Source organism: Corapipo altera, unplaced genomic scaffold, assembly GCF_003945725.1.
Source record: "Corapipo altera isolate COAL_440 unplaced genomic scaffold, ASM394572v1 44, whole genome shotgun sequence".
Classification (NCBI taxonomy): domain Eukaryota; kingdom Metazoa; phylum Chordata; class Aves; order Passeriformes; family Pipridae; genus Corapipo; species Corapipo altera.
Genome location: NW_020884880.1, coordinates 10,627,087 through 10,655,038, shown reverse-complemented (window position 1 = coordinate 10,655,038; position 27,952 = coordinate 10,627,087). Strand labels below are relative to the sequence as shown.

At 40.0% G+C, this 27,952-nt stretch overlaps 1 protein-coding gene, 2 long non-coding RNA genes and 1 other non-coding gene across 7 annotated transcripts; 2 read left to right on the top strand and 2 right to left on the bottom strand.

Annotated features, from left to right (window-relative positions):
• Nucleotides 1-886: 886 nt before the first annotated feature.
• On the top strand, nucleotides 887-17,541 carry LOC113945318. Its single transcript, XR_003527041.1, has 3 exons — nucleotides 887-898; nucleotides 15,341-15,346; nucleotides 17,266-17,541. It is a non-coding gene; the product is annotated as an uncharacterized LOC113945318 (long non-coding RNA).
• Nucleotides 10,697-22,037, bottom strand: LOC113945317. 4 transcript variants are annotated; one of them, XR_003527039.1, is made up of 6 exons: nucleotides 21,169-22,021; nucleotides 20,674-20,725; nucleotides 16,733-16,768; nucleotides 15,640-15,749; nucleotides 13,584-13,632; nucleotides 10,697-11,968 (listed from the first exon to the last, which is right to left on the bottom strand). It is a non-coding gene; the product is annotated as an uncharacterized LOC113945317 (long non-coding RNA). The 4 variants fall into 4 exon arrangements; XR_003527037.1 differs by lacking the exon at nucleotides 10,697-11,968 and adding an exon at nucleotides 12,761-13,024; XR_003527040.1 differs by lacking the exons at nucleotides 10,697-11,968; nucleotides 13,584-13,632 and having other exon boundaries at nucleotides 15,674-15,749; nucleotides 21,999-22,037.
• On the bottom strand, nucleotides 16,413-16,493 carry LOC113945424. Its single transcript, XR_003527082.1, has one exon. It is a non-coding gene; the product is annotated as a small nucleolar RNA SNORD93 (small nucleolar RNA).
• TOMM7 (translocase of outer mitochondrial membrane 7) lies at nucleotides 20,981-26,440 on the top strand. The gene is made up of 3 exons (XM_027639361.1): nucleotides 20,981-21,172; nucleotides 24,972-25,020; nucleotides 26,216-26,440. Exons 1-3 carry the CDS (start codon nucleotides 21,070-21,072, stop codon nucleotides 26,229-26,231), a joined length of 168 nt encoding a protein of 55 aa, XP_027495162.1. The 5' UTR covers nucleotides 20,981-21,069; the 3' UTR covers nucleotides 26,232-26,440.
• The last annotated feature ends 1,512 nt before the right edge of the window (nucleotides 26,441-27,952 follow it).

Genomic DNA, 27,952 nt, shown 5'->3' with positions numbered 1-27,952 from the left:
GGGAAAAGAGGTGAATGGGAGGTGAAACCAGAGGCTTTAAGGGCAGTTCAGAACGTCTAGTGTACTTCCTCTCTGCCTGTCCCTGTGGGCAGTTTTGAATGAATGAAGAAACTGTGCAAAATGAGACACACAGAAAGCTGAAAGATTACCAGAGAAGGGAGAGCTTTTGGAAGAAACCTCCCATGGTTCCCACCTGACTGCAAGGGCAGGCATCGTCCTATCAAGTAGAGCTCGTGCTATGGCATTCTGCCCCTTCCCTGCCTCTGCCTCCTTCTTAGAGAGGAACCTGAGTGCTGGAACTACCACAGTAACAAAAAAAGGAAATTTAATTCTGAAGTAACCCTACACAGGACTAGAAGAACGTTTGTGGGCAGCAGTGGTGTCTGCACTCTCCTACATAGATTTAAGCATTGATGTTTTTTTGTCATGCTTTGGTGTCAAGAAATGTGTGACTGGTATTTTTTGGAAAGCAAAAAACCAAATGCTCAAAGAAACTTTAGCTGAAGGACAGAGTATCTGGCATTTGCCACCTTAAGAAGAGGAGGAATCTTGTGTGACTTGAATGTAGAATTCCCTTAAAGAATGTACTTGAGCACCTGTAAGGAACCGAAAGGAGAGGGAGCAGAAGAGAACCTACCGGCTACAGGGGTCAGAATGTCTTCGTGGTGAACTATTGCTAGAATAAAAAGCTGAATTCAGCTTTTTCAAAGGAGATTAAAATATGAGTACAGATTCCTTACCTATAAAAACAGAACAAGGGAAGAAGCACACAGGGGGAGGAACAGGAGTGGGAGCTGAGGCAAGCAAGTGTAAGAAAGTATTTTCCAGAAGATTGACATTGCCACCCCATGGCCAGTCAGTACAAGGACGAAGGCTAAAGGTGGTGTTCCTGTGGTCAGTGTCACCCCTTCTTCTCTGAAATGACAGTGGAAGGTCAGGCATCCTGGGCAGTGCACAGCCTGAGCTGTGCATCATTCCCCCGCAGGCACGGCGGTGACCCCCCCAAGTTCCTTTACGTGCCACAGTACATTGTCTGAATAGACTCCTTATGCCAAGAAGAACAATCTGGTGACTCACAAGGTCAGTGTCTGATCTCCTTTCAGTTATCACAGCAGATAACATTTCCTTGAGGAAATGTAATGGAAGTCTCCCAGTGGTTTATTTGACTGTGCTATACAAAGTACTTGAATTAACCTTTTTCTGTGCAGCTTTCATTGCTTGGATGGATGACATGAAGCACAGCAGGGCTACAGTCCTGAAGTCACTCTATGGGTCCTTCTGTCAGAAGTGTGATCTGACTTGACCACATTTGCTCAAATCTCTCAATATCTGCTCAGTGGGCAAGTTACTAGCTAGCATAAACTCCTCTCTAACCTTGCCAGTCACCTCTTCTAATCTCTGCACTATTCTGACAGGCAAATCAAAATGTCAAGTCAAATGAAACACCAAGCACCTATGACAGCAGGCCACCATATGGAAAACAGAGGAAAGTCAAAAAGGAGGTTCAAAGTGCCTTGGCAGCCTTTTTTCTATGGACTAAAATACAGTCCATGGGAAAGGAAACAGCATGAGAGAATATACCAACTTTCATTCAACAACGAATGTGAAACACCTGCATCGCTTTTCAGACACTACAGTACCTCTTAGTAGATGTGCACGTGTCTGTTGTCAACTGCACTTATCCCAATTCATATTTCTTGGGAAAATTTTCTTTTCCTGTAGGGTTATATAGATGCTGACTGAATTATCTGAAAAAACTACATGGAACTCCATGAGAACATGTGATAAAGAAGAAATACTGGTTAGCTAATTAATAAAACAGATAAACCCTAACTTTTTATAAGGTACTGCATTGTATAGATGAAATGAGAGTTTTGCTGTCATAGTTGATCTGTGCTAATTACAGCAATTATAATACTTGCAGAGAAGGAAATTTGCAAAAAGTATATTAAGTGTTCAACACTCAGCTGCTTGTCAGCTGAAAGGAAGGCAAGTTAATTGAATGTAACAGTCTATCCTCTTTCTGTTGTTAATCAGTGGTTAATTATAATGTGCAGCTACATGGCCATATGTCACTTGCTCTGGCATGACAGTACTGTGTCATGTTATTGATCACTACACTGGTAGAGCTGAAAGTTGCTCTACCCCTGTGCTAAATGCCTTACAGAGGGGAGACTGGTTTTAGTGTTGCATAAAACTAATCTTCATTCAAAGTGTGGGAACTAAAATCAGGCCATATATCCTACCAGAATCTAACATACATTTAGTGTGTTGTATCAGTCTGTGATTTTTTAAATTATTGCTATGTATTGTAAATAGATGTAAAAAATCATAGAATCATTGAGGTTGGAAAGGATCTTTAAGATCATCAAATCCAGTCATTAATCTAACACTGCCAAGCCCACCATTAAACCATGTTCCCAAGTGCCACATCTACACATCTTTTAAAGACCTCCCGGGATGGTGACTCCACCACTTCCCTAGGCAGCTTGTTTTAGTGTTTGACAACCATTTTAGGGAAAAAATGTTTTCTAATATCTAATATAAACCTTCCCAGACACAACTTGAGGCCATTTACTCTTGTCCTGTCACTTGTTACCTGAGAGACTGACCCCCACCTTTGCTGTAGAGAATTATAAGATCCTCCCTCAGCTTCCTTTTCTCCAGGCTAAACACCCCAAACTCCCTCAGCCACTCCTCATAAGTCTTGTGTTCTGCACCCCTCACCAGCTTCATTGTCCTTCTTTGGACTTAAAACCAAAATAAAATAGATGAAGTGGCAGAAATATCTCCTAGGAGCAGGCACAGAGTTACTGAGAAAGACGTTGCAAAGTGCAATTTTTCTGTAGACTTCTTGAAGCTAAGTAGAACTGATTTAATGTCCCCAGGTATCTGGAAATTGGCTACTTTTAATCTATAGCAGCTTTGGTTGTCCATTAAAATACAGAATTGTCTAAAGGACCTCTTTTCCCAAAAGTAGTTGTTCCTGCTTTAAAATACTGCTTAGAAACCAAGTGTGGTTTTGAATTTAGTGTCCCATAGAAATCAGTCCTCTACCTCCCCTCTCCTTCAGGCCCAAGGACAGGTCTGTGTAGGTGCAGATACCACAAATGAGTGTGGGAATGAAAACAAAGCCTTAGATCTCAGAGGCTGGCTGTTTGGTGTAGTAAAGCAGTCACTGGGAACTGGAGATAGTGGCACAGTTACTGCAATTAAGAAAGGATAATAAGGAATATATGCTAGAATATATTGCCAGATATTCCTCTAACTTTTCCCTGTGTAAACACTTTTCATCTGTGAAGATCAAGCTGAATGTAACAGTATGTATGTGGTATGAAGGGCAAATACAGCATGGTGGAGAAGGTGGCTTAATGAAGCTAATGAGGCTAATAGTGAAAGGGAGGCACTTCCCAACACAGATCCATTGTGTCTTCCCTTCTGCTTCAGGTAGCTCAATATTGGACATTGGATGAAAACATATGTAGTTTTGTGATGCCAGGAAAACCACTGCTAATCCAGTTTATTAGATTGCATGTGTTTAACCTTTTTTATTCCCTATTAACTTAGTAAAAATGTGAGAAACATGTTGAAAAGGGGAATTGAGTCTTTACAACATTTAGTTGTTTGAAGGTGAGAAAGCATCCAGCTACCTTCAACTATGAGAAGGCATGCTGCTTATTTATTTATCCACCTGTGTCTGAAAAACAAGGACTTCTGTATCTGCCTAAACATTTGTAGTAACTTACACCGAGGACTCCAAAGCATGGATAAAAAATTAAAGGAAGATTAAAGGGTAGTTAATGCTTTGTCCATTTAGACCAGAGCCCTTAATGTCACTCATGACAGCTGCAACCAGAAAGATTTGCTCCAAAAGGAGAGCACAGCATGATCTGATTTGAATACATCAGATATAGTATTGCTCTCTTCTGAAACTATTCACAGCACTTCACGGGAGGCTTCAGCATCCTTTCACAATATTTCCACTTACCTGGAATGAAGGTGGATATTCTGTTTTCTATCAGCAAACACCTTGACTTCTGAATTCAGTAAGAGTGGTGGTGTGGATGCTCATGAGACCATAATGTCCTCCTTCATCTTAGACTGTGTTTTTATTGACCCTACATGAACCTTCCTTTTTTAGGTATATGGCTTCATAAATAAGCATTGCTTGCATGCAGATTATTACTTAAAAGTCAGTGGCTTTCAAATTTGTTTTTCCAGGCCAGCATTGAGAAACCTCACAGAACCAGAGCTTTCAACACACAAGCTCTGAGATTTCTGTAGTGGCTTGCTCTGCTTGGTGCTACATATTTGGTGCTGTGGCTCTGGTTTTGGAGCATCTCTGGAGCTCATGTTTCAGTCATACGGTGGCTGCTCAAATGGTATATCAGCCATGTCTGCCTCTATGGCATAAGAGCCCTCTCCAATTTGACTGAGCCTTGGGTTGCTCCCCCTCACCTTGCCCTCATAGGAAGACATGAGCAGAAAAACAGGTAAGTATCATTCTGGGGCTCCCTGTTCCAGTAGGCCAAGATGAATGGCATTTCTGAGAGGCACTTTTACTTCTGAAAGTACAGAAATCTATCCAAGAGCTGATATCTACTCAAACACCAGACTGTTTGGGGCAGCATGCCCAGAAATGTTGGCATTTGAGTTGAAAATGTAAGTGTTCATACATCCCACTTCCTGCATTTTTCTGTCTAGTTATGGTATGGATCTGCTTTGTCAGGCAGAAACAAAAACACCATTCCCCTTTTTCCCTTTTACTCAGATGGTATTTTGCAACGTACGTATCTTTCACAGGCTTCCGTGGGTACAAGCTCTTCCTGAGAGCTGTTCTTGGGTTAGTGGTGGCTGCCTCTATCGAGCTGTTTGTAGGCTTACTAGGAAGTTGCAGTGACAGAGAACAAAGACATAAGGAATCCTTCTGCATAAGGAACAACTACCATTTATGATTCCTGTGAAGGAGGGATGGAACATCCCAGGTGAACAGGTAAAAAAGACACGAAGGCAATAATACCACTGAGAGCCTACACAGACATCACAGTGTCACAGCTTGAGAAAAACGGAATTTTTTAGTTCTTGTTGCATGATGGACTGCACATTTTTAGATAATATGGTCTCCTATCAGTGTTCATCAGACTTTTCACTTTTCCTCTGTGTTAACTAAAACACTTTTCCTCTGTGTTAACTGTTAGCTGCCCTGAGGTGAGTGAGAACAAACCAGAGGTTTTGACAGTAGTGCATACCCTCTTCTAGAGGAAGGGAGCTGATCCCACTAATTAAAGGTATTTTATAGTTACAGTGTCAAGGCATTTATTCCATAATTGCAGACCTCGCAATCTAAGAAACACTCACCATCTATACAGGGCTGGAAGGGAGCATGAACTTCTTTTGCACAGAAATGCTAGCATTTTAAAATGCTCTGTTCCTAAATGGGACTTCACGAGGAAATTGTGTCAGAAACACTGGTATGTGTCTTCGCCAGTGTTCATCTATGTATTCCATATAAAATATATAAAAGGAAAGAATCTGTCAGGTTGGATGGGACTTCGAGTAACCTGGTCTGGTGGAAGGTGTCCCTGCCTATGACAGCTCCCAAAGATGACTGTCCATGTAGCTGGATTCTGGCCCTCGTGGTCAAAGATCTGCCCATGACTGTTTTTGTGTCACTGTCACGTAAACTTCACAAGACAATTCTTAGATGTGCTTGTCTTTTGGTAGCTTCCCTCAGATTTGTCTCTTGCAAGCAGTTAACCAAAACTGTATTTAACATGTAGCTACCAGCAGATGATAGACCACCCCTTACCTCTGTAGCTGGAGTAACATTCCAAGCCTTTTAGTCAGCATGTGCCTCATATTTTCGGAGATTTGATAGCCTGAACTTCATTTGCAAGTGATGCCTGGGCCATGGTCTTATGCGGGCAGGTTCATGGGTCTTTTTGGGATGATGATAGGGTTTGTCCAATAAGCTTCTTTATTTTTTAAGAAAAATGCTTCTGTGATGTCTTCAAAACAGAGCTGTTAGGCAGCTGGATGAGAGCTTCCTAAATTTGTGGCTCATGCACCTTTTCCTTTGAGCTTCTGGTTATTGCCTTGCTGCCTACTATGGATGCTGCAGCCTTGCGCAGAACTGAAAATGGGTTTTTGTGGCATGGCTGTACTACTGTCAGTACCTGGTGCTTGGTTGCTTTCACAGCTTAATTGAACTTCAGTAGCGTAATTTTAGAGTTCTGTAATTTAGTAATGCCTGAATTAAGACTCTTTATCCTTGAAGATGATCTAGAAAGTGGATTATTCATTGTGCTGGGCTGCTATGACCTGTCTTGCCTGGCAAGTCAAAAGTTGATGTGATAAGCTGTGAGGGATCAGATATAGCATAGAAGTCCTGAGCACCTCCAGTGGACCAGCATTTGTTATCACTACAGGTTAGGCTGGACATCTTGCAGTCAGGTCTTCTCCTGCCTCTATCAGCTCTTGGTAGCCAACATGACTGAGAGCACTCCTCAGGTCACCTACCCAAGTGACAAATGGTCCAGCTGTGGGAGGGAGCAAATTGGGTTTAAACACACTTTTGCACATCACTTTCCCCCCCCCAAATACGTAGTTTATTGTCTGGCAGATACAGTTCTTAGCAAACCAGGCTTTCCCCATCCCCAATGCTCCTTTTTTTGATTTGAGTGCCAAACAGATATGAAGGCAGAAGCTTGGCAAGCCTTCTAACATCAACTGTAAGAGAAGAAAATACTGAGCAAATTTCTGCTCTTGAGCTCTGTAAATCTAGAGGCACTGCAGAGAAGACAATTATGAGATTGTGCTGGATTTGAGGCATCTTACTTGGGTAGAAAATCCAGTTTGTGAATGCCAATAATAAAAACATTTGAGTGTTTGAACACAAACTTAGTTTCTCAAAGCTTTCACACTTACCAGGCCTCTGATTAGCATTGCAAGGCATTGATCTCTAAGGAGCAACAATCCCTTATAGCATCTGCCCTCCTTTCTTTCAGTTGTTGAGGGAGTCTGTTACACAGAGATGAGCACAACACCAGTCCTCGCTAAATTAGCAAGTGTAACATTCTCAATACATTTAGAAAGACCAGTTCATGGTCACCTCTGGGGACAGCAGAAGCCAACTGGCTGGTGAGTTACCAGTAGACTTCCTACTTTCTGCAAAAGTCCAAACTAAATTTGAAAGAATAAACATATAATTGTGCCAGAACAAACATCTAAGCTCTTTTTCTGATCTAAGATCAAATACAGCCAGCTCCCATGTAATATCTGACTAGTCCTCTGAGAAAAGGCTTTTGTGGTAGTTAACATGAGGACTTTGAGCCTCACTGACATCTGGCTGACCAGCTAAATAGATGCACATATTGTAGGTTCTTTTAATGCTGCTATGGTAAAAGGCAAGGACAAGGATATTTATTTCTCCACCAGATTTTTACTGGAAAGTGCAAAAGGCAGTGCAGTCTGTTGCCCTAATCCTGTCATTTACAGAGGTTGATATGCGAACACCATCATGAACCAAATCTCCATTTCTGCATGCTACAGCTCAGCCTCATTGTAACTGAGCCCTTCTAAGAGTCTCCTTCTCTGGCACTATGGATCCAGAGTAGTGTGGGGTGTTGGAAGGCATTATTCAAGCATTCTACCAACTTTGAGTCACAGTGTGATGATGGCCAAGTCCATATCAACCTTGTATTTCCTCATTTTTATTGTTTTAGAACTTAAAGTAGACTTTTTCACCCTTCCTCCTTCACTTTCTCTCCAACCCTTTATTTTTCATGTGGCTTTCCATGGAGTAATTTGTTCTTTATCAACAATTACTCAGCTATCATTCTATGATTATTTTACTCCAGTAGTGCATGGATTTCCCTCAGAGAAGCTTCAATTCCATGTCATGAAATGCTGTACTAAGTCCCTCTGGGTTGAGCAAACCAAGCATTTGGAAAAACAGTGGGAGGAAATGATCATCTATATACTTGTAGATAAAGTGACATACAGTTTGTTATTATGCCACATCTAGGAAGGAATGCAAGAGTTAGAGCAAGTCATGAGCATCTCTGTCCCTCTGTCTGTGGGGGAGTTAGGATATGATTCTCAACATGAATGACTGTTCATTCATGTAACAATGGGAAATTGCTGAATCAGTGTGAGAAAGTTCAGTGTGAGATCTTATGAAAGGGGAGAAGGTATTTATTTACAAAATCTTTAAGCAAGTTGGTTTTATGCACTCACACTCATTCTCCTATAAATTTAATTCTCTGACACTTGTATATTCAGGAGCACCAAAACATAGAGTCCCAGTGGCCTGGCCAGGATCACTCGAGTTTGACACAAAGGAACAGGGGTGCCCACTGCCAAGCCCTCACTACAAGCCCTTGACTAGGGACAACAAACTGCTTTCTGGACAGATCTTTCATTCCCCTTAGGAGACATCAGGTGGTATATGGTCATCTTTCACCTCAGAGTCCTGTTTACTTTGTTCTCCATAAATGACAGGCCAGGTTGCTGCCCATTGCCTGTTTTATCTTGTTTTCAACACATGTTTTCTGGACAGGCTAACAGGAAAGGTAAAGCGTATCTGATGCTGCAGCCTTGTTACCATCCCCCTGGGGTCAGGATAGGTCTTTTGCTGACAGGTCATCTGTTTTCGAAGTGCAGGTCTTTGGCCTTGACATAAACAGAACAATTCCTTACTTTTCTGCTGGGAATGGTTTTCTGTGTTAACAAGAGTCCATCCTTTTAACCCTCTGTTCTGCTCTTCCTGCTGATGCTTTCACGAACTTCTATCTACACTTCATTCATACCAGCCTTCACTGTGCTGTTACACATCTCTACACCTCTTTTGGACATTCCTGATGCCCTTTTATTAGAATTCATAATCTCTCTAAAATATATAATTTACTGCCCCATGGAGTCTTTGACAGGACACAGGTGAATGCTCTGTTGAAATGTAAATTAAGCTTGTAAATCTTAATATATACCAGGCTCAGTGAAAGAAACTCTAAAATTTGGGGGGGGACACACACAACATCCCCCATGTCTGCTGAAGCACAGATTTCTTGAAATGCTGAAATATGTGTGAAATTAACTAAAACACTGAGGTGGCCAATATAAACAGCTTGAAAAATAACAAAATTATGCCTGCCAAAATAGTAAATGGAAAACTGATAGTCTGTATTTCCCATTACATGTGCTGGAGGATTTGAACACAGAGCTCTCACTGATGTCATGAAGTTAATGCTCTAAATTTATGGTTAGTAGGAGAAAACCAAACCATTCCTGGTTTAGTATCTTTTCACTTGTGCCCACCAATGTGATAGGTTACTGCTGACAGGAGACAGTACTTTACCCTAAATCTTGAAGCTGAGGTTTGCTAGTCCTGACCAGTGCTGGGTATGAAGTCAAGGGTGAGTCTGCATTTAGCAGTCAGTGTTATAGTGTGCAACTACATGACAGCATTAGACACTTTGAAATGTAGGGTAGCTCAGTGAAGTCAATAATTAGTCTTTGCAGGTAGTCATTAAAAGCCAAAGTTGATCAACTGAAAACTGACCAGCAGGAGTTTGCATGTTCCTGGCTTTTAGCCTTTTTTTTTTGCTTCTCATTATTCTTTGGAAGTAAAATCTTAAAATCCATTCTTTTAGTAATCTTGCTCTTTCTGTAACCAGATTCATTTGAGATACCGGGGCTAAGATGTGTTTCTGATGTCAGTGCCTTGTGACACAGATGCAGTCAAATGGGATAGCCTGAAAACTCCAGCTGCCTTAAGGGCAGAGAAAAAGTGCAGATTCATGATACAATACCTGAAAGAAAACAGCACTTCACTGATCTAACAGTTTATGAGTTCTAATGCAGAGCAATGTCTTCTAGGGACAGGTATTTGGACACCCCAGGGACTGGAAGCTGCAAGGCTGGATTTATCAAAGTCGGAGATAAACCAAATTCTGCACAAGCTACAATTTGTGTTTTTATTTCCTAGTGTTGAGATCTAATTGAAAATGGAAGTTAAATGTGGTTAAGACCCCACAGAAGAACATAGTAAGAGATGCCACACGCTGCCCTATGTACAATCTTAATGCAGAATCCTTGTTCTCAATCAAGCATGCAGCCATGGAACCATGTTATGTGACTATTTTTGTCACCACACACTTTCTGGCTTTTTCAGAGCTTGGACTGGACTCTGGTGTAGCATTCATCACAATTGTACAGGAAGTACATGAAAAACGTATTTAATTCGTTGTGAAAACTGGAGTCAGAAAATTCCAGACTATCTGTTCCTGCTTCTGCAATAGAACTGCTATGTATCAACCTAATCACTCCAATCAAAATGCTCCTAATTTTCTAATGTCAAATATTTGCCTAGGTGGTTCTAGGTAGCTGAAACACTGACAACTTCCCAGCTGCAGCTGAGGTTTGCTCTATGTGTCTATACATGTATCCTCAGTAATGGTGTTGGTATTGATAGCCAAGCTGGCTCATTTTCAATTAATTCTGATAAACCTACAGTTCTATACTGTATACGTTTATATACATATATTGTGTATCTAGACACATGTACACAGAGTCATAGAATGGCCTGGGTTGGAAGAGATCTTAAAGATGATCTCATTCCATGAGGAGGGACACTTTTCACTAGACCAGGCTGCTCAGAGCTCCATCCAGCCTGGACTATGTTACAGTAAGATGCCCATAAAATGACAACAGAGAAATAATTTTATTCAGTGCACTAAAACTGAAACAAACAGTAGTTTAGAAAATGCATTGTAACCACCAGTCCATTACACAGCAAACATGGCAAGTACTGAATTTACTAGAAAAGCATCCAGCAACCAGAGAAGCAGAAAGAAAAAAAAAATTAAAAAACTGTGAGCAAGGTTAAGAAGCATTTGTGCAAATGGATATATTTCTGGCTTGGAGCCATGTGGGGAGAGAAAGAAATTACTATAGATAGATTCCCAGAAGGTGTAACAGAAGTTTCAGCAGGCTGTTGGAGGCTGAAGTATGTCAAGAATGAGGTTAGCAATTAGTAGTTTCAGAGAATTTAAGCAGAGTCTGCTCACAGGTAGCAGACTCCACAGAATTCTAAACACAGAAGCAATTGTTGGTATTCTTCTACTACTTGTGACAGTAAGTATAAACATTTTTGATTTACTAAAAGAGAGAAAGACATTTAAGGGTCCTGGCAACTTGACAGTAGCAGGCTTTAAATTCCACAGATGTAGAAGTATCTTTACCCTGTCACTAAAACTCTCATCTCTGAAGGAACATTACCAGAACAACTGATCTTGATCAAATACAAGTTTAATATATGGCATATTCCAATTTTTTTAAATCCATAAATAAGTATACTTTTCAAAAAAAATACTATTGTATTTTTTGTCACAGGCATACAACAACATCATTTTCTCTATTCAGACAATACATACATCTATCCCTTTGCTTCCATGTAAAGAAATATAGGGACAGGCTTTTGGCCAATCTGCCTATAGCAACAGCTGCTGCTCTAAGACAGTGTTTTTGCATTATCTGTAACTTCTTCTGCAACTGAGCTGGAACCTACTCAGCAAAACAAATACAACTGTATGTAACAATGATGTGGTTTTGAGGTGGTAATATCTTAACTGCTCTTAAAGCACTAATTTTTATAACATTTCACACATATATTACAAATAAAAAGGAAAGTTGGGTAGAAACAAAGGAAAATATACACCATCTAGGATTAGTATAGGAAAAGATCATTGTGGAGCTTACAGTAGGAAAAACCTGCCATGCTCTCAAAACCTCAGACTTATTTTTCCTTAATCACAGTTAACAGTTTTCAGCAATATATAATTAGGGATGAATAAAATAAGTTTTACACTGGAAAACACATTTTTCAAAGCAGCAGTTTTAGTTAATTGAATCATTATCTTTCTTCCTTCTTCTTGAGCTAAGGGATCCAGTGGCTGACTATAAAACAAGTCTGTAAACAAATGCCTTCAATTAGTCGTTATTTTGAGGACAGTTTATGTTCTGCAGAAAAGCAACTTAATCTTTTCCCTTTTGAGATAACTGCATATTCGGGCTTCTGTGAATTATGGAAAATGATGACTATTAGGAGGTGTCAGCTCTTTGTGAAGTGTAAAATTACACAAGGTACAAGGAGAAATCACCAAGAAACTTAAAGTGGACTCCTTTGTAATTTATTTTTACAAACCTTCACGCAGACCTTAAAAATGTTGAACATAGAGTTAGAGGCAGTAATAGGCTACCATAAAGGTTTTTGAAAGGCTACAACTTAACTTAGTGAATGACAAAGATATCTAAAAATGCAAGGTACTCGTTTTAATAATAAAATACTATTCTTAAAACTGATTTTAGCCATCTGATCTGATCACCACACATCTTGGGGAGAATATTCTTCTCAAGATCTACAGCCTCACTGTCAGTTGTCTGCTATTTCATCGGTGTAAGCTCCTCAGTCTCAGCGATTTGGGCTGCTATCAATCATTTCTGTAAGAGTTTGCAAGAGTTAGAAATGTCATAGTTCATGTGTGCAAAGTGCTGGATCAGAAATCTGGATTTTGTTCTTGTTTCTGTAAGTCACCCAGATAAGTAACTTGCAAACTTCTATTCCTCAGTTTCTTCATCTGTAAAATGAGGATATTGATATTCACTAGCTTTTAAAAATCATTTAAAGATATACATGGGTTAATGATTAAGCAGTGTGAATTATCCCTGGTGAGTAAAACACAGCTGCTAATCCACTGACTGATTCACTCTCATATTAGCATCTTTATTTAAACATTCGCAAAACACTCATTTTGTCAAACAGCAACTGCAAAGAAGCTTTTATCCAGCACAAGTGTAATTAGAGTAGTAGAGAAGCAATGAGACTGTGATCAGCTTTGAGCTCAAGGGACTATCTGATATTTTACGTTCAAGTAACTGAAGTAGCAAAAAGAGTTTCCAATTCAAGTCTGCCCTCTGCTGGCTTTAACAGAACACTGCTAATACATTTTGGATCAAAGGTGTCTTTCTGTAATGAAGTGGAAGAACTAAATTAATAGAGGCTGATAGCATTTTTTTATACTTTTTAATAGTAGTTAAATTATTTTTAATTTTGTTTTTTAAAAGTCCCATCTAGGCTCCCTGGCAGATTCATGTCCTTCAGATTTTCAAAAGCCCACCAGCATATCATTCATATTAGAGTTGTTGGAACTAATATACAACATGGAAAGTAACATGCTGCATGTGGCTTTAAAGAAATTTAACAGAAAAGTTGCAGAAAAATATTTTGCTATGACACAATTAATGACTCTAATATATAGTGCTGTATGCACTAGTCAAATACTAATCCCCTAAGAGACCAGGATCAGTCTAAGTCTAATACTCTGTCACCAGAAGTAGCCTGTCCCCTTAAAATATGAAAGGAAAGAAGAAGAATTTTTATTACTGTGTTTATTTTAGAAAGAATTTGCCATCACAAATACTACACACAAATAACTCATCTCTCAATTCAGGGGGACTCATTTTCCTTTCTATATTTAAAATAGGAAGGTAATTGGGGTGTGGGGAATTATCTTAGTTATACTTACTCACACAGATTCATCTAGCATGATTTCAACCCCAATGTGACATTTGTGTCTGAAATACAAAATCTGTATCATTATGTGCTGAATGATGTTATCGAGCTGAAAACCCTCTGGTTCATTTATCTTGTAATCTTCATGCTTCATTACACTTAACAGCATCTAATCTCTTGTGACTGCTACCTAAACTTAAAATAAAGGAGTAAAATATTGTTTCTTCAGATGTGTGCCTAATATACACTTTTAAAAAAAGGGGAAAACAGTATTACAGAAACGGCATTTTATTTTGGCCGTTCACGTGCTTGGAAATCAGGGTCAGACTCAGCCTGTGCCAAGTGCGCCTAACAGACTTTATAAGGCAGAACAACTAATTTGCCCTTGCTGGTTTGGGGTTTTTGTTTGTTTGTTAACTTTTATTTTATTTGCTTTAGGTAGGAAGCTATGCAAAAAGCTACTGATATCTCATTAATCATTCCAGTATGTACTCCTACAAATCGACCGGACTGCAAAGAAACCAGTATCTAAAATGACTGTCGTTCTGCACTTATAGGAGATTAATGTTTGAGATTTTTAATAATCCTAACCAAAAAGCAGCAGCATTGATTAAAACACTGATAGGTATTTCCCTGAAAGGTCATTTGTTTTCTGTGCATAAGTGAAAAGAGTCTTAGATGAACTTATAGGCATGTGAATGAGGCTGTCAATACATAGAGAAGATACACTTGTGTGTCTACTTGACAATGTTTTGAAATTAGTAAAATCTAAAAACATTTTTCTGGGCTAAATATGGGCTATGATTATGCTAAAATAGACAAAGTATGGACAGAAATTGTGTATGAAAGGGAAGCATTTTAAGAGACTAAATTTTATTTTAATAGAATAGTAAAAACTTCATTAACCATGAGTCGTGCTTCATTTAATCTGATAGCACCAGACTAGACTTGCAAAGGAAGAAGAGAGCTTCCCTTGATCACCTTCTGGTATCTTGGAAAGGCCTTAATTAGTCTTCATTATAATATTAAATTACTGATTCTAATCTTCCATGTGCTGAAGGTCCTAAAGAATTTTCAGTGAAATCTGAACTACGGAAAAGCAAAAACTAAAGACACACATTACTGCTGATACTTTTATCCATATTGGTTGGGTTTCCAAGTTCTGAATGGCAGCTCTTGCTGGAGTGTCACCTTGAGTAGGCAGCTCATGCAGCGCATTCTTATGGAGCTTGGCCAGAGGAGGTGTGAACTGCCCCTCACCTTGTTGGTCATGGTTAGGCCATGCTGAATTAGGAATATGACAAATGCTCTGTCCTTAAGTTTCTGAAGTGAATTCACACAAAGTGCACAATGAAGATAAATTAATACCTACATTCACTACATTTACCTAACTAATTCATTCAACATTTAAATACACTATGAGTTATTCCATTTGTACATATACATGACAGATTTACTTCATTGACTGGCAAATCTTATTCAAGATCTGAAAATTCAGATATTTTTACATTTCCTATTAAGCTCCGAACTCTATAATTTTTATTACAAGTTGTTAAAAACTATTATAATGACAACACTAAAATCTAGACTATGCTGTGCTTTAAATTCTATTTAAATTAAAGACATGCTAAATTAAATTTTAATTTATACTTTAAAAAATATCAATTTTAACAAACACCCTTCTTGTTTTGGAGGTAATGATGCCTTAAGCCCCTAATGGCTTAAGGCCCCTAATTAGATTTGGGGCTATGAGTGATATAGGGAGGATAGAATGGGGTAAGAGGGTTAAGGAATGTGTAAACAAGGGTGCTACAGGGAAAGGGACAAGGGACAAAGAAGGGAAGGGTTTCTGCTTTTAAAACCTACTTCCACTACTTATAAAACTTACAAGTCTTACAAATATTAGAAAAATAAAAAAACCATTAGGGGCTTAAGGCATCAGTAACAATAAAAAAGGATACTTAGGGATATACACAGTAACTGAAACACTATATAATTTAACAGTGACTGAACACAAAAGCCAGAACAAGCACTTTGGCAGAAAACGCATAGACATGTTTCACAATCACCTGGCATATTATAACTTTGAGGTTCTTCTTTTTGCTTTACTACCTGTTTTCTCTTTGCTTATAACCAACGTTGTTAGTAACTTCTTGCTGTTGCATTTATCTTGTAAAATCTGAAAGAGTGCATCCAAAAGCATTACTGTAAATCAGTGAAGCAAATGCTGTGCATCATTCAGTTGCATTTTCAAATACTTCATTGCTAGTAAAAGTTGTTTCAGCAGCATATTTATTTTTTGTATTTGGATGTTAAGAAAGACTATTACACTATTCACAGAAGAGAGAAAGCAGACTACAACTTATAACTACTATTTTTCAAATCTCAAATTCTATGTTCTATATCAGAGAGAAATATTTCACTTTCATGTGCAATGCTGCCAACTGATTGCAAAGACTTACATTCTCAGTTTCATGGTTGTTTCACCATAATACAATTCACTAAGGTCAGAATTTGTACAAAGGCAAGTATACAAAGCAAAGACTGTTTTGAAAATCAGAATATATTCATTGTTTTCCTCATCTTGTTTCAATCATAGTAAAAATTTGCCTAAAATAAACATTTTTTAAGTCCTTTGAAGTCTTTATGGACGTGTGCTGTTAAAACAACATATTCTTATGCAACAAAAATCTACTTGAGATCTGTTGACAAAGAAAAGGTTTACATTCAAATATCTTTAGAGGAAAATCCTCCTAGAGTTACTGAAGTGTTCACTGTTCAGATGCTAAAAAAAGAGCTTAATTTAAAAACAGAGAATGAGTAAATATATATATATTCGTTTTGGCCTCAGAAAATCCTTTCATTCATCATTTTTGCGTATCAAGCATGTAAAGAATCAGATTATTGTTTTCATCCTTGGCCAAGTAGTGCAATCATAAAAACATGCATTTAAGAACTGTGGTGTTTTTAGATATGGTAAAAGGTAGCAGTATCTTTAAGTGTAACACAATTTTCATTGTTAAATGAAGATGGGGAGAATGGGAAAGCCACGCTTCAAAGAACAGTAAAGTTTTGCAGCAGGTAATATTCAATTTTTAAGCACATCAACAGTTCTTGTCAGAGGTCTCTAAAAGCACTGGATGAGGTTCTTTGCTGTCTCACCTCAGATTGCTGTTCCTTCTTCCCTGGCCTCGGAAGCTGTAATGAAAAGTAATGATTGTAACTCGACTCCACTCAGTTTTGGTTTATTTTTAAATAAATAAATTGTACAGTTACTGTATTGAATATACAAACTCACTACACTTTCCCTCTTGTTCCTACCACTCTGATAATTCTACTAATTTTCTAGATAACCATCTGTTGTGGTTTCACCCTAGCCAGTAGCCAAGCCCCACACAGCTGCTCACTCACTCTCCCAATTGGAAGGTAAAAGCTGGAAAACTCATGGGTTGAGATAAAGACAGTTTAATAGGGAAGGCAAAAGCTCTGCACACAAGCAAAGGAAAACAAGGAATAAATTCACTGCTTCCCATGGTGTTCAGCCATCTCCAGGAGAGCAGGGCCTTGTTACAGGTAATGGTGACTTGGGAAGACAAATGTCATCACTCCAAATGTGCCCCCTTTCCTTCTTCTTCCTTCTACTTTATATACTGAGCACGATTCCATGGTATGGAATATCTCTTCAGTCAGTTCAGGTCACCTGTCCCAGCTGTCTCCTCCCAACCTGCCATGCACCCCCAACTTTCTTGCCAGCGTGGCAGTATGAAAAGCAGAAAAGGCCTTGACTCTGTGTAAGCACTGCCCAGCAAAACCAAAAACATCTCTGTTATCAACCCTGTGTTCAGCACAAATCCAAAACACAGCCCCATACCAGCCACAGTGAAGAAAATTAACTCTACCCCTGCCAAAACCAACACAGCATCTGACAATATCACTTTTCTTGGAAATATGCCATATCAGACAGCGACCAGGGTACATCCAACAAGTATCATACAGCAATTCACGTGGAAAAGATTCAAATTTGGACAGAAAATTTTTATATGCAATACAGCTCTGCATTCCAAGCATGTTTTCAAAATACGTCCTCTTGCCTTTGTGACATGACAAGGAACATTTCCCAGACCAGTGGTTCTGCAGAGGAGCTGGGATTTATTAGACTAAATAAATAGGAATATTAAAATTGAATAGAAGGAACATCATTAGTAGGGCACAACAAAAATAGAGAGCCTAATTATAATAATGAAGTGAAACAGAATGCCTAGTCATAATATGCTACCATTTTTATTGACATGGTAAAGATTCAGCCTGGAATGGAAATCCATTAATGACCTCTTCCTTATGTTCTTGTGTTATTTATACTGATTTATGGTGTAATCCTCAAGTATGAAATATCTACCATAGCGTCTTTGAAATCTAAGTTCCTCCTAAACAGAGTCAAACTCAAACTTTCATCCCAAGAAGATGAATTTAATGCAGTTTCTTGTCAGTAAAGTGAGGGGAAAAATCTCAGAAGTGAGAGTGGTAAGCACATAATGGAAGTTTGCAGGGATTTCCTATGTCGAGTTTACAGTGATTTTTCACAGACTTCAATGCACTTCGTCTCCTTCATCAGCCTTCTGAGTTGCACGTACTATTGCATGGCTTTACTTTCTGGTGTATTGAGATAAAGCTTTAGAGGTCTGAAATTCTTTAACCTGAAAGGTACCCTTTGCACTCAAAACCAAAACGACATGTTACAGCCATCTGACCAAGTGACATTACTTCCCCAATCCTGAGACAGACACTAAGAGTTATTCAGTCATGTCTCCAAGAATCTCAGTTCTCTAATTTACCCATAAAAATGGAAATATTTGGCCATTTTACAATGTGTGTTAGTGGTATTTATTTGCTGTGAAAACACAGCAAATGTGGAATTACTGCTAATTGAGTTAGTAAAACAGCATGCATTCATATTCTTGTTGTCCCTGTTAAAACCTCTGCAATTTTATTTCTGATTTTATTGTTATTGCTGATCACACGAAACTACGAGGCTAAAAGAAATTCAAAGAGATTTTTTGTAACAAAAATCTTTCAACACATATGGTATTACTAATTTTCTTTTTCATTCCAGCAATTGGGGCTCTTGTTCTTATTTAATGGATATACCATTCCAAGTGGGTTTGTCTTCATTATCAGCCATAAAAGAAAAATCAAATAAAATCAAAATCCTTCATGAAAGGGTTACCACAATACACTACAAACATGGAGTAATACCCACAGCACACCTACATCATCTTACTTCTGTCTTCTCTGAGCAAAGCCTCCTCTATCAATTACAGTATCCATTTCTTTGGGTACTACTTATCCCTTCAAAACAGCTAATTTTTTCATGCCCCATCATATGAATCTTTGTTTTAAGGGTTAATTTTCATTATTTCAATTATTTGAATAGCACTGTCTCACGAACTTGCAGGAAGGATGACTGCTGCTCTCTTCCCCCTTTGGCTGAGTCAACAGTTCATCAAAGGACTGCCAAGCTCTTCGACCCTTTAGCATCCTAGGTGCCACAGGAGCCAAAAAAAACTTCTGGAGTCAGTACAACTATTTACTCTTTGCATGCTTTGCAGTTTTTTGTTTTGTTGTGGACGTTTTGTGGTTTTGTTTGGTTGGGTTTTTTTACTACAAATATGATACTTTGGACAGTATGGGACTATGGATGTGTGTTATGATGGAAAAAGTGCTGTTCTCCAGTCACTTGTCTTAGTTTACAGATATTCTTTCACAGCCTCAGTACGTAAAATCATGTAAATCTAAACCGGTAGCTATACAGAACCAACACTGGTTTATTTGCACACCCCCTTGTGCTCTTATAGGCCACAGCACTGATTTTGTTTGCAAGAAAACTGGCAAAGAAATATTCATTTCCTGGCTTCTACGGTTAAATCAAGGAAATAACCCACAAGCTTTTAGTCTAACATTCAAATTGGCAGACAAGAGAAATGAGAGCTACTAAGTTTCTGTGCTCTGAAAATTATTCCTCGACTTAATGCACGAAGTGAAGAAGAGAAAGAGCTGGCACATGTGGCACATTTTGGTGAACACCCTTTCTCAAGAACATCCACAATAAGATTATACAGTGTCACATGTGACACAGTTAAACCAATTCTCAAAGGAGACAGAGCTTTTTAACCCTTTGGATCAGCTGATTAGTACATTTGACCTTCTGAATCCCACTTACACTAAAACTACAGGAAGTTTAAGGAAAAATACCTTTTGAATTTAATTCCACTACAGTGGGTGGCATTCTATTGCACTATTTTGTAAGAGATCATTAACAAGCTGTGGGCTGTAATGAACAGTTGGTTTTGTATGTTTAGAAAGAACAAGCTGTAACAGTAACCACAGTGTGGAAACTGATCTTACTTGGCCTAACCTACAAAGGAAAACCAATTTAATACAAACTGCTGGAAAATAGGTTTCTGCAGCAACCACTTCTCTTCCTTTGCAAGACTAAGAAAAGCAGGTTCAATAGTTTGAGTTCTGTTTTGAGTATGACAAGGCATTACTGACAAATGAATGTGCCTCTTGCACTACACGCGTTCGGCAGAGACTACTCATTTATCTGTTAAAAAAGTGCCTCAGTGCTTATACAGGCTGTGAGGTTGCAAGGACAAGGCCAACATGCTCTACCAGCAGTTTTTAGATATTAGGTCTCTCCCTATATTTCTAGTCAAGCTTTCATTCCCTGAACTCTTGTTCATAAACTGAACACATTGTGCAGCCTGGTATTAAAGATCACAAAACACCCAGAGCTGGAAGGAACCAATAAGGATCATCAAAATCCAACTCCTGGTCCTGCATGGGTCACCAAGAGTCACCATGGGACACCATGTGCCAGAGAGTATTGTCCAAACACTTCTTAAACTCTTGTCAGGCTTGGTGCTGTGACCACTTCCCTAGGGAGCCTGTGCCAGCACCCAACCACCCTCTGGGTGAAGAATCTTTCCCTAATATCCAACTTAAACCTCTGCTTGACACAGTTTCATGGAGAGCTTCATGGAGAAGCATTTCCAGTTTCACCCAGAAATACTTTACTCTACACTTCGCCTGTACCTTTCACTTACCAAAGGCACTTCCCACCCTCCAGAGGCGGCGCGGGCGCGTACACCTCGAGAGCTGCGGGGAAGGAACACAAACATGACTCCTGCAGGACCTAAGGCAGACGAAGAAGACCCACAGCGTTTGCAGACCCCCCTCCCAGCTGCCCGACCCTGGTGGGCCACCCCCGACTCCAGTCCCTCTGCTTGTGGCAATGACACGCGGGCGGGACCAGCCGGCGGGCGCAGGCAGACCCCGGCCGCCATTTCCTCGCCCTTCCTCGGGCAGCGCCGTGCCTGGTCCCCGCCGTGCCTGGTGCCCGCCCCGCAGCCCCGCCATGGGTCCCGCCCAGCGCACGGCGCCGTTACGATATCGGCTGAGCTCCTCCTCTTCCTCCCCCTCCTCTCTGCCCCGCCGCCGGGATGCCGAAGCTTAGCAAGGAGGCCAAGCAGCGGTTACAGCAGCTCTTCAAGGGCGGCCAGTTCGCCATTCGCTGGGGCTTCATCCCCGTGGTGCTCTACCTCGGTCAGTGCCAGGCGGGCGGGGGCCGCGCGGGGGGTGCTCGGCGGCCATGACCGGGGTGGGGGCCGGAGCCAGGGCGGGGGTGCCTGGGTGGCTCCGCTCGCCGCTCTCCTCCCCCTGGCCCGTCCAGGCGCTGCCGTCCGCCGGGGAGCGGCGGGGGCGAGGAAGGGCCCGACGGGGCAGGACCGCCCCGCTGCCCGGGCCCCGCGGCCATGGCCGCGCATGTGCAGAGGGGCAGGGCCGGGGTTGCCCTTGGCAGAGCTGCGGGGCAGTGAGGCTTCGTGTTGGGTGGTGTTTTTGTTGTGCGTTTCTTTTTATTCCTTTCCTTATAAAGAAGAAGAGTGTGGCCAGCGGGTCGAGGGAGGTGATCCTCCCCCTCTGCTCGGCCCCAGTGAGGCCACGTCCGGAGTTCTGGGCTCCTTAGTACGGGAAAGACAAGGATCTACTGGAGAGGGTCCAGCAGAGGGCTACGAAAATGATGAGGGATCTGGTCCCTCTTACGAGGAGAGGCTGCAGGAGCTGGGCCTATGTAGTCTAGACAAGAGAAGACTGAGAAGGAATCTCATTAACGCATATAAATATCTCAAAGGGAGATGCCAAGAGGACGGTGCCAAACTCTTTCCAGTGGTGCCCCGTGACAGGACAAGGAGCAGTGGCCATAAACTAAAATGCAAGAAATTTCACCTCTCATGAGGGTGGAACTTTTGTATGTTTAGGATGGCAGAGCACTGGAACAGGCTGCACAAGGAGGTCATGGAGTCTCCCTCTCTGGAGACATTCAAAACCCACCTGGACACATTCCTGTGTAATGTGCGCTAGGTGACCCTACCTTGGCAAGGAGGTTGAACTAAACAATCACCAGAGATCCAACCCTAAAAGGTCTGTGATTCTGTAATAAAGAGTTTTCTGCTCCTTTTCCTCCCTGGAGGCTGTTTCTGATCTGTGTGTGTCCAGTGACGGGAGGGCCCCTCAGGGGAGCAGGCAGAGCATGTACCAAGTGGCCAAACAGCAGTCGGAGCTGTGATTTAACCTGTGTCAGTGACCAGCTGCTTCAGTAGGCGAGACTGTGTTGTGTGCACAGGGAGGAAAAAGCTGCCAAGTGATGGGAGAGCTGATTCATGGCACTGAGGGGGTTGCCAGCCTCTGGCTAAGGTTGAATTTCCAGCATAATGTACAGGTTATGGTCTCTGTCCCACCCAAAATGGGACTCCTGTTTCCAAATTGCAGTGGAACATTCAGGGGATGCCTTGATGTCGTGCCTGGTGCCCAGGATGTATTTCACTTGCTCCTGTCATGGGACTGGGCAGGTGTCACTACCACATGGTAGTTCTCCTGCTGAGTTAGGGCTGTGTGCCATCAGCTGTCCTTATTAAAGAGCCTGACCCACTTAAGATAGGCAATGTGCCATAGGCCTGACACTTTTGTTCACTTCTTTTATGACAGGGCGCCCCAGAAAGGCTGATCCCTGCAATTCATCTGGCTTACTTTCTGCCCAAACTGAGTTGGGCCTTTTGGGAAAAGTAGCTAAACCAGGCAGGCATCTCTGTGTGGAACACAAACATGAAGGAGAGCCGGGAGCTTAATGTGTTTACAGTCAAATCTGATAGGTTCTTTTGATTAATTGAGGGGAATGCAGTGTCCAGTTTGAAGGGCTTTAATTGTTCGTAGATAACAATCAGGGAAAAGTTGGTCTCTTCAACTGTTGCAGAAGTGCTTTAACAAAAACTACAAGAAAAAGAAGTCACTTCAAAAACTATGGAAAAAAACTAATTGGCATTATTAGGTTTAAACTTTAATTGCGTTTCCACTTTTAGTTTATAATTTATTTAAATTTATAAGTATTGGGTGGGAATTTCAGCAGTGTTTCGTGACCTAATTTTGCTGTTGCTGAAGTTTTGTTTTGATTTTGCTTTCAAGACAGTATCTGTGGATATGGGAAAGATGCTCTTTGTTCTGAGTGACATCAGAGGGCATTAAATACTTAATACTTACTGTATAAACTTCAAGTTATACAAAGCCCTCTTACTGTATTTACAGTTGCACTAATGTCAGTCTGCCTAGTACAATTTTGCTATGTAGCAGTGAGAAACTCGAGTTGTAGTAGTTCAGGTTCATACCTCCGGAAAATAAGTGTGCCGTTCCATGTCTGCATTGCCTTCTTATAAATTTGTCTGCAGTAATGAAAGGACATTAAGTATAAGCAGATGGGAAGGGGATGTGTAGGTGCCGCCTTTGCTTGCCATAGACATTTGGAGGTGGCATGCATTCAAAGCCTATAGGATTGAAAGAACCTCTTCTATGCTGAGATTACCTTTGAATCTGGGAGGGAAGGTGTGACGCAGTGGAAGGGGAAGAGGCTACACGGTAGTTAGTGTCGCTGATTGAAGGGCAGTTTTTTTATTGATCCCTGTGTAGAAGAAATACATGCTAAACTAAACGTAGGCAAGGACATGTTCAGCAAATTTGAGCTTTTAATTTCCTCTGAAAGGCTTTCTAGCTCAGGATGGGATGCTCCAGGGCTGTACAAGGGAGCCTGGTACGTGAATGTGCAATTATAGGTCATTGGGGGTTTTTTGTTGTATTTTTTTAAACTTGCTTTGAAGTGGCTGCCCTGGTTTTAAGTTGATAAATTAGATCAGTGCAGTTTTGTTAAACCTGGTTTGCTTATTTAAAAATAATGGGAATGGAGGGAAAGGAGCCAGAAACATTCACACACACAGAGAGTGTGACTTGTAATACGACGTTATGAATTTTAAAGCTGTGTTGCTGGACAGTATGGCAACTAAACAACTTGTATCAGGGTATTTGATAGTCTCAAATCATGCAAGATTATCTTCAGAGAGCTTTTCCTGTGCCTGTGAAGTTAATGGAAGTTTTCCCATTAACCTCTGTGGCCTGTGTTTCGGGCAAGGTGACATAAATTATTTATTTTCTGTAAATAAGGGAAATAATATACTTTTCATAATTTATCCACTTCTGGATAGCCCATGTAGGAGGGAGTGTGTTGAACAGTGCCTGAATTGTGTGATTCTCCTTCAAGATTTTTAATTTACAGTCCAGAGAGCAAAGATACTTCATATATTAACCCTTAGTTGCTTCTCCAGCATTCGTGTACTTTAGTCAGTTGGTATTTGAGTAATTAGCCGGGGCGAACTCTTTGTAATTAACTTTCATTTTCCTGGGTGTTAGTAGATTGACAAACATCTTGTTTGTTTGCAAGCTTTAGTACTATGTAGCTTTTCAAAAAAATGCCAGTCAAAATAGAAGATTGGAGGTTTCATTGATTTAACATTTAGAATTGTGTCATCCTAAATTGAGTGAATTGTTACTGAGAAACTGCTTTTAAGTTCTGCATCAGATGTCATTGCAGAATGTTGCCTGTTAGGCCTCAAGGTGCTCGCTTATACCAGGTATAGGCGTTTCTGTTGGTAGAGCCTTGCTAGGCTGCTTTCTGAACATCATCTACAATCTGTGTCTTTGTGTGTGTAAAGCTGTGTCTTGCTCCTCAGGGTAGATAACTTCCTTGATCTCACAGGTAGTTGATCCTGAATTTTAAGTCAGATGAAGATGCAGGTAAGACTTAAAAAAAGTACACTTGTGTTTATTTTCTCTGCTTCCTAACCCTGATAAGAATGTACAGTTTTTATTCATGTTAGTGCACAACTGCATGAATCATAGTTCTCTATTAAGCAGTTTTTTCTTATTGCAATTTAATGGGCTGGAATAATTATATAGTGATCTAAGTAGGAGTTTGCACATACATATTTTTATATATATGTATGTAATGTATGTTTCACTTCAGGTTTTAAAAGAGGTGCAGATCCTGGAATGCCTGAGCCAACTATCTGGAGGTATGTATTGGTTCTGCATGTATTTACAAACCCAGTGCAGATAGTTACTGGTTTGGGTGTTGTCTCTGCACAACAGTTGTGAATATTGAGTTCATCCTTTTTTTTTAGTGTTGTGGTTCTTGTTTATTTTGAAATCCAGATGACAAGTCAGCAAAGCTCTACTTCTTGGGAGGGCCTTTCTCTTAATCTGACATGGCTTTTAATATATGGAACTTCCTGTACCTTTTGAGTGGCAGCTGCCCTTCTGACAATCTGTTGTAGAGCTAGTCTGTGCAAGTTTCTGCACTGAGGAGTAACTTACCAGCTTTCTAGCACGAATTTAAAACACAACCTAATCTCATTTGGCCTTTGCAAATGAGTACTAGAGCTACATAAAAGCTGCATGAAATAAAGGCCTACATCCTTCAATATTAGTCACTGTCATGAAGCAAAGTGCATTTGTTCATGTTGCCCTTTTCTTGTGGGACTTTTTGTTAGTGCAACATATCATGGCATTAGTAATGCTTACGTTCTAGTGGTATTTGAGTTTTATTGAAGGGCTTCTATGGATCAAACTAAATAAAGTTATGAAGAAAGGGTGACTCTTCAATTTTTCTTGAAATACTTTTGATTACTATGCAGGACCAGGTATTCCTAAAACAGATTGGACTGTATTGTTTTCAAAATCACACATTAACTCTTCTAGCTTCACATAGTTACAGTGAATGGAAATCCCATTTTTAGGATTCAGTGACTCAGTAGAAACAGTAGAAAGCATGTGGGAAAAAGTGGCAAGTTCGTGTTTCAATTTTGGTAGAATCTTCAGTTGTCTTAAGAACTAAGTTGCTGCAGTTGTTTGCTTGCTGACAGTGTTTCTATGTTTTTCTATGTTTAGCTTCGCTAGCAGTTTGAGACTTTTTATCTTGGTCCACTGAGTAAAATATGTATTTCATACCAGAATATATGTACATAGATACCAGAAGCAGATGTTTGGGCTAATCTGAAGTTTACAGGCACTTATTTTCCCGAGCACATATTTGTGCTCTGTAGGCTTAAATTTTGAATTAATGGCTTTATTTCATTATTTTGGAGCTTATCATTTATCCTGTACATTTATAGAGCTGTTCTTTCAGAATTGTGTTTTACAAATATCAATTTAAAGATAACTACGTGCTGCAAATCTGACTTTCGTTTCCCTCCCCCCCTCCCCTTTCAGTCTACTTTGGGGATGAAGGATGTGGTGGTCCTGTTCTAGAACCAGCGGATGAACAGAGAGTGTCTGAAGATACGAACATTCCAGAGGATGAGGCCGACACTTAGACCAGCTGGCACAATCAGCTTGCTAATGACATAGGTTGTACATATAACAAAACGGAGTTTATATGGACCTAACTTATTTGCGTTACAGTGTAATTAAATAAATACAATTCGAATGGATAAACATTGGTTTTAAGTCTTTAAATAAGTATAAGTGTAGTAATTTCTTTATGACAGGAGGATAACCCATTGCGTGGGTTCTGTTTTGTTGGGTTTTTTCTTTCAAAGTGTGGTGATATTCAAGCCCCATATTTATCTCTTTTGTGATCATATTTTGGGTAAAAATTCCTCTCTGTCCTCACAGTAACCAGAAAACTGAGCTAATGTTTTAAATACTTCGGTATTCTTCAAAGATTCCTTCCCCAAGTATTGGTAAGCCTCTACAACTGGTTACTGTGCTGACCTGTTTAGGTTTTTTCCCTCCTCAGATATTTTTTTTACTAGCACAGTCAGTTAGTAAGAAGTATACTTTTCTGCCAGATTCACCTTTAAATACTATCCATGTTTCCTGGGATTTAGGATGGAGGGGAAGGATACAAGAAGAGTGCTCTGTGTGCACGCGTATATAGTGCTCTTACTTTAAGAGGAAGTTATTAATGTGTAACTGAAGGAAGAGATCAAGTACACTAACAAGGTATATGCTTTATGCTGAAGTCTTGCTCTTCAACCACTGTTGGTCCAAAGTGGTTGGTTTTCTCCCTTTTTCAGTTGGTTTTCTCCCTTTTTAACACTGAAGTTCAAGCACTAAAATGGTGACCATGTGGTTTCTGTTAAATAAAAGCTGTGTTGGGTAGTTTGCTCTCTCCCCTCCAGAACTTTGCAGGCTATATCTCTGCAGTGATTTTTGAAAAAAATGTTTATTGGCCCCAAATTATGATTGCAATGAAGGTAATCTACATTTTGGCTTGGCTTTTTTTTTTTTAATCCTCATAGGTTTTCAGATAATTTTTACATTAATTAAATGTTTAAGGAATAGGGATTCCTCAGTTTTTAATCTGCCATAAAAATCCATGGTAAACTGTTCCTGTGTTTAAGGGCAGACATGACTGGAAAAAAAATGAGAAATGAGCCAAGAGAAAAAAATTAAATTGAAAGACAAGAATTGGGAAGGAAGAAAGTAGAAACATTTATGAGGGTTAATACAAACCAACGTGTTCCTTAAAATTCCATTAATCATGATAATTTAATCAAATGTTATGAAATAGAGGAATAGCTAATGATAATAGTCTGCTGACAGGGGAATAGAGCAAGGACTGAATGCAGAACATTTTCTTGTGAGTATATCCTTTTGCTATTTCAGCTTTTCTAGTGCTTTTCTGATGGTAACTTGAGATTAATGTAACCACTCATATATCTTAAATTATGAAAGGAATTCAAATTCTGATCCTTTTTCTTGACTGATCCTAATTACAACAGTAATGAAATAATCTGTTGGTACTTGATAGTGGCTTTAATCATGATCAGAAACATTTTTCTTCTTTTGAATCTGGTGTAACAACCTTGAGATATTCAATACTAATACTGTTCAGTTCAGCGTGAAGCAACTCAGATTCCTCCATTAGATTTTGCGTTTCACACAGGTGTACAATACCCAAAATGCAGCAGTGAGTAGATAGACCCAAACACCCGCAGTGGT

What these genes read in the sequence shown, in the direction of transcription:
- TOMM7 (XM_027639361.1), top strand. Translation starts at nt 21,070, where the DNA reads ATGCCGAAGCTTAGCAAGGAGGCCAAGCAGCGGTTACAGCAGCTCTTC. An exon ending in CCCCGTGGTGCTCTACCTCG is followed by an intron (nt 21,173 to 24,971) that starts GTCAGTGCCAGG and finishes GTTTCACTTCAG; the next exon opens with GTTTTAAAAGAGGTGCAGAT.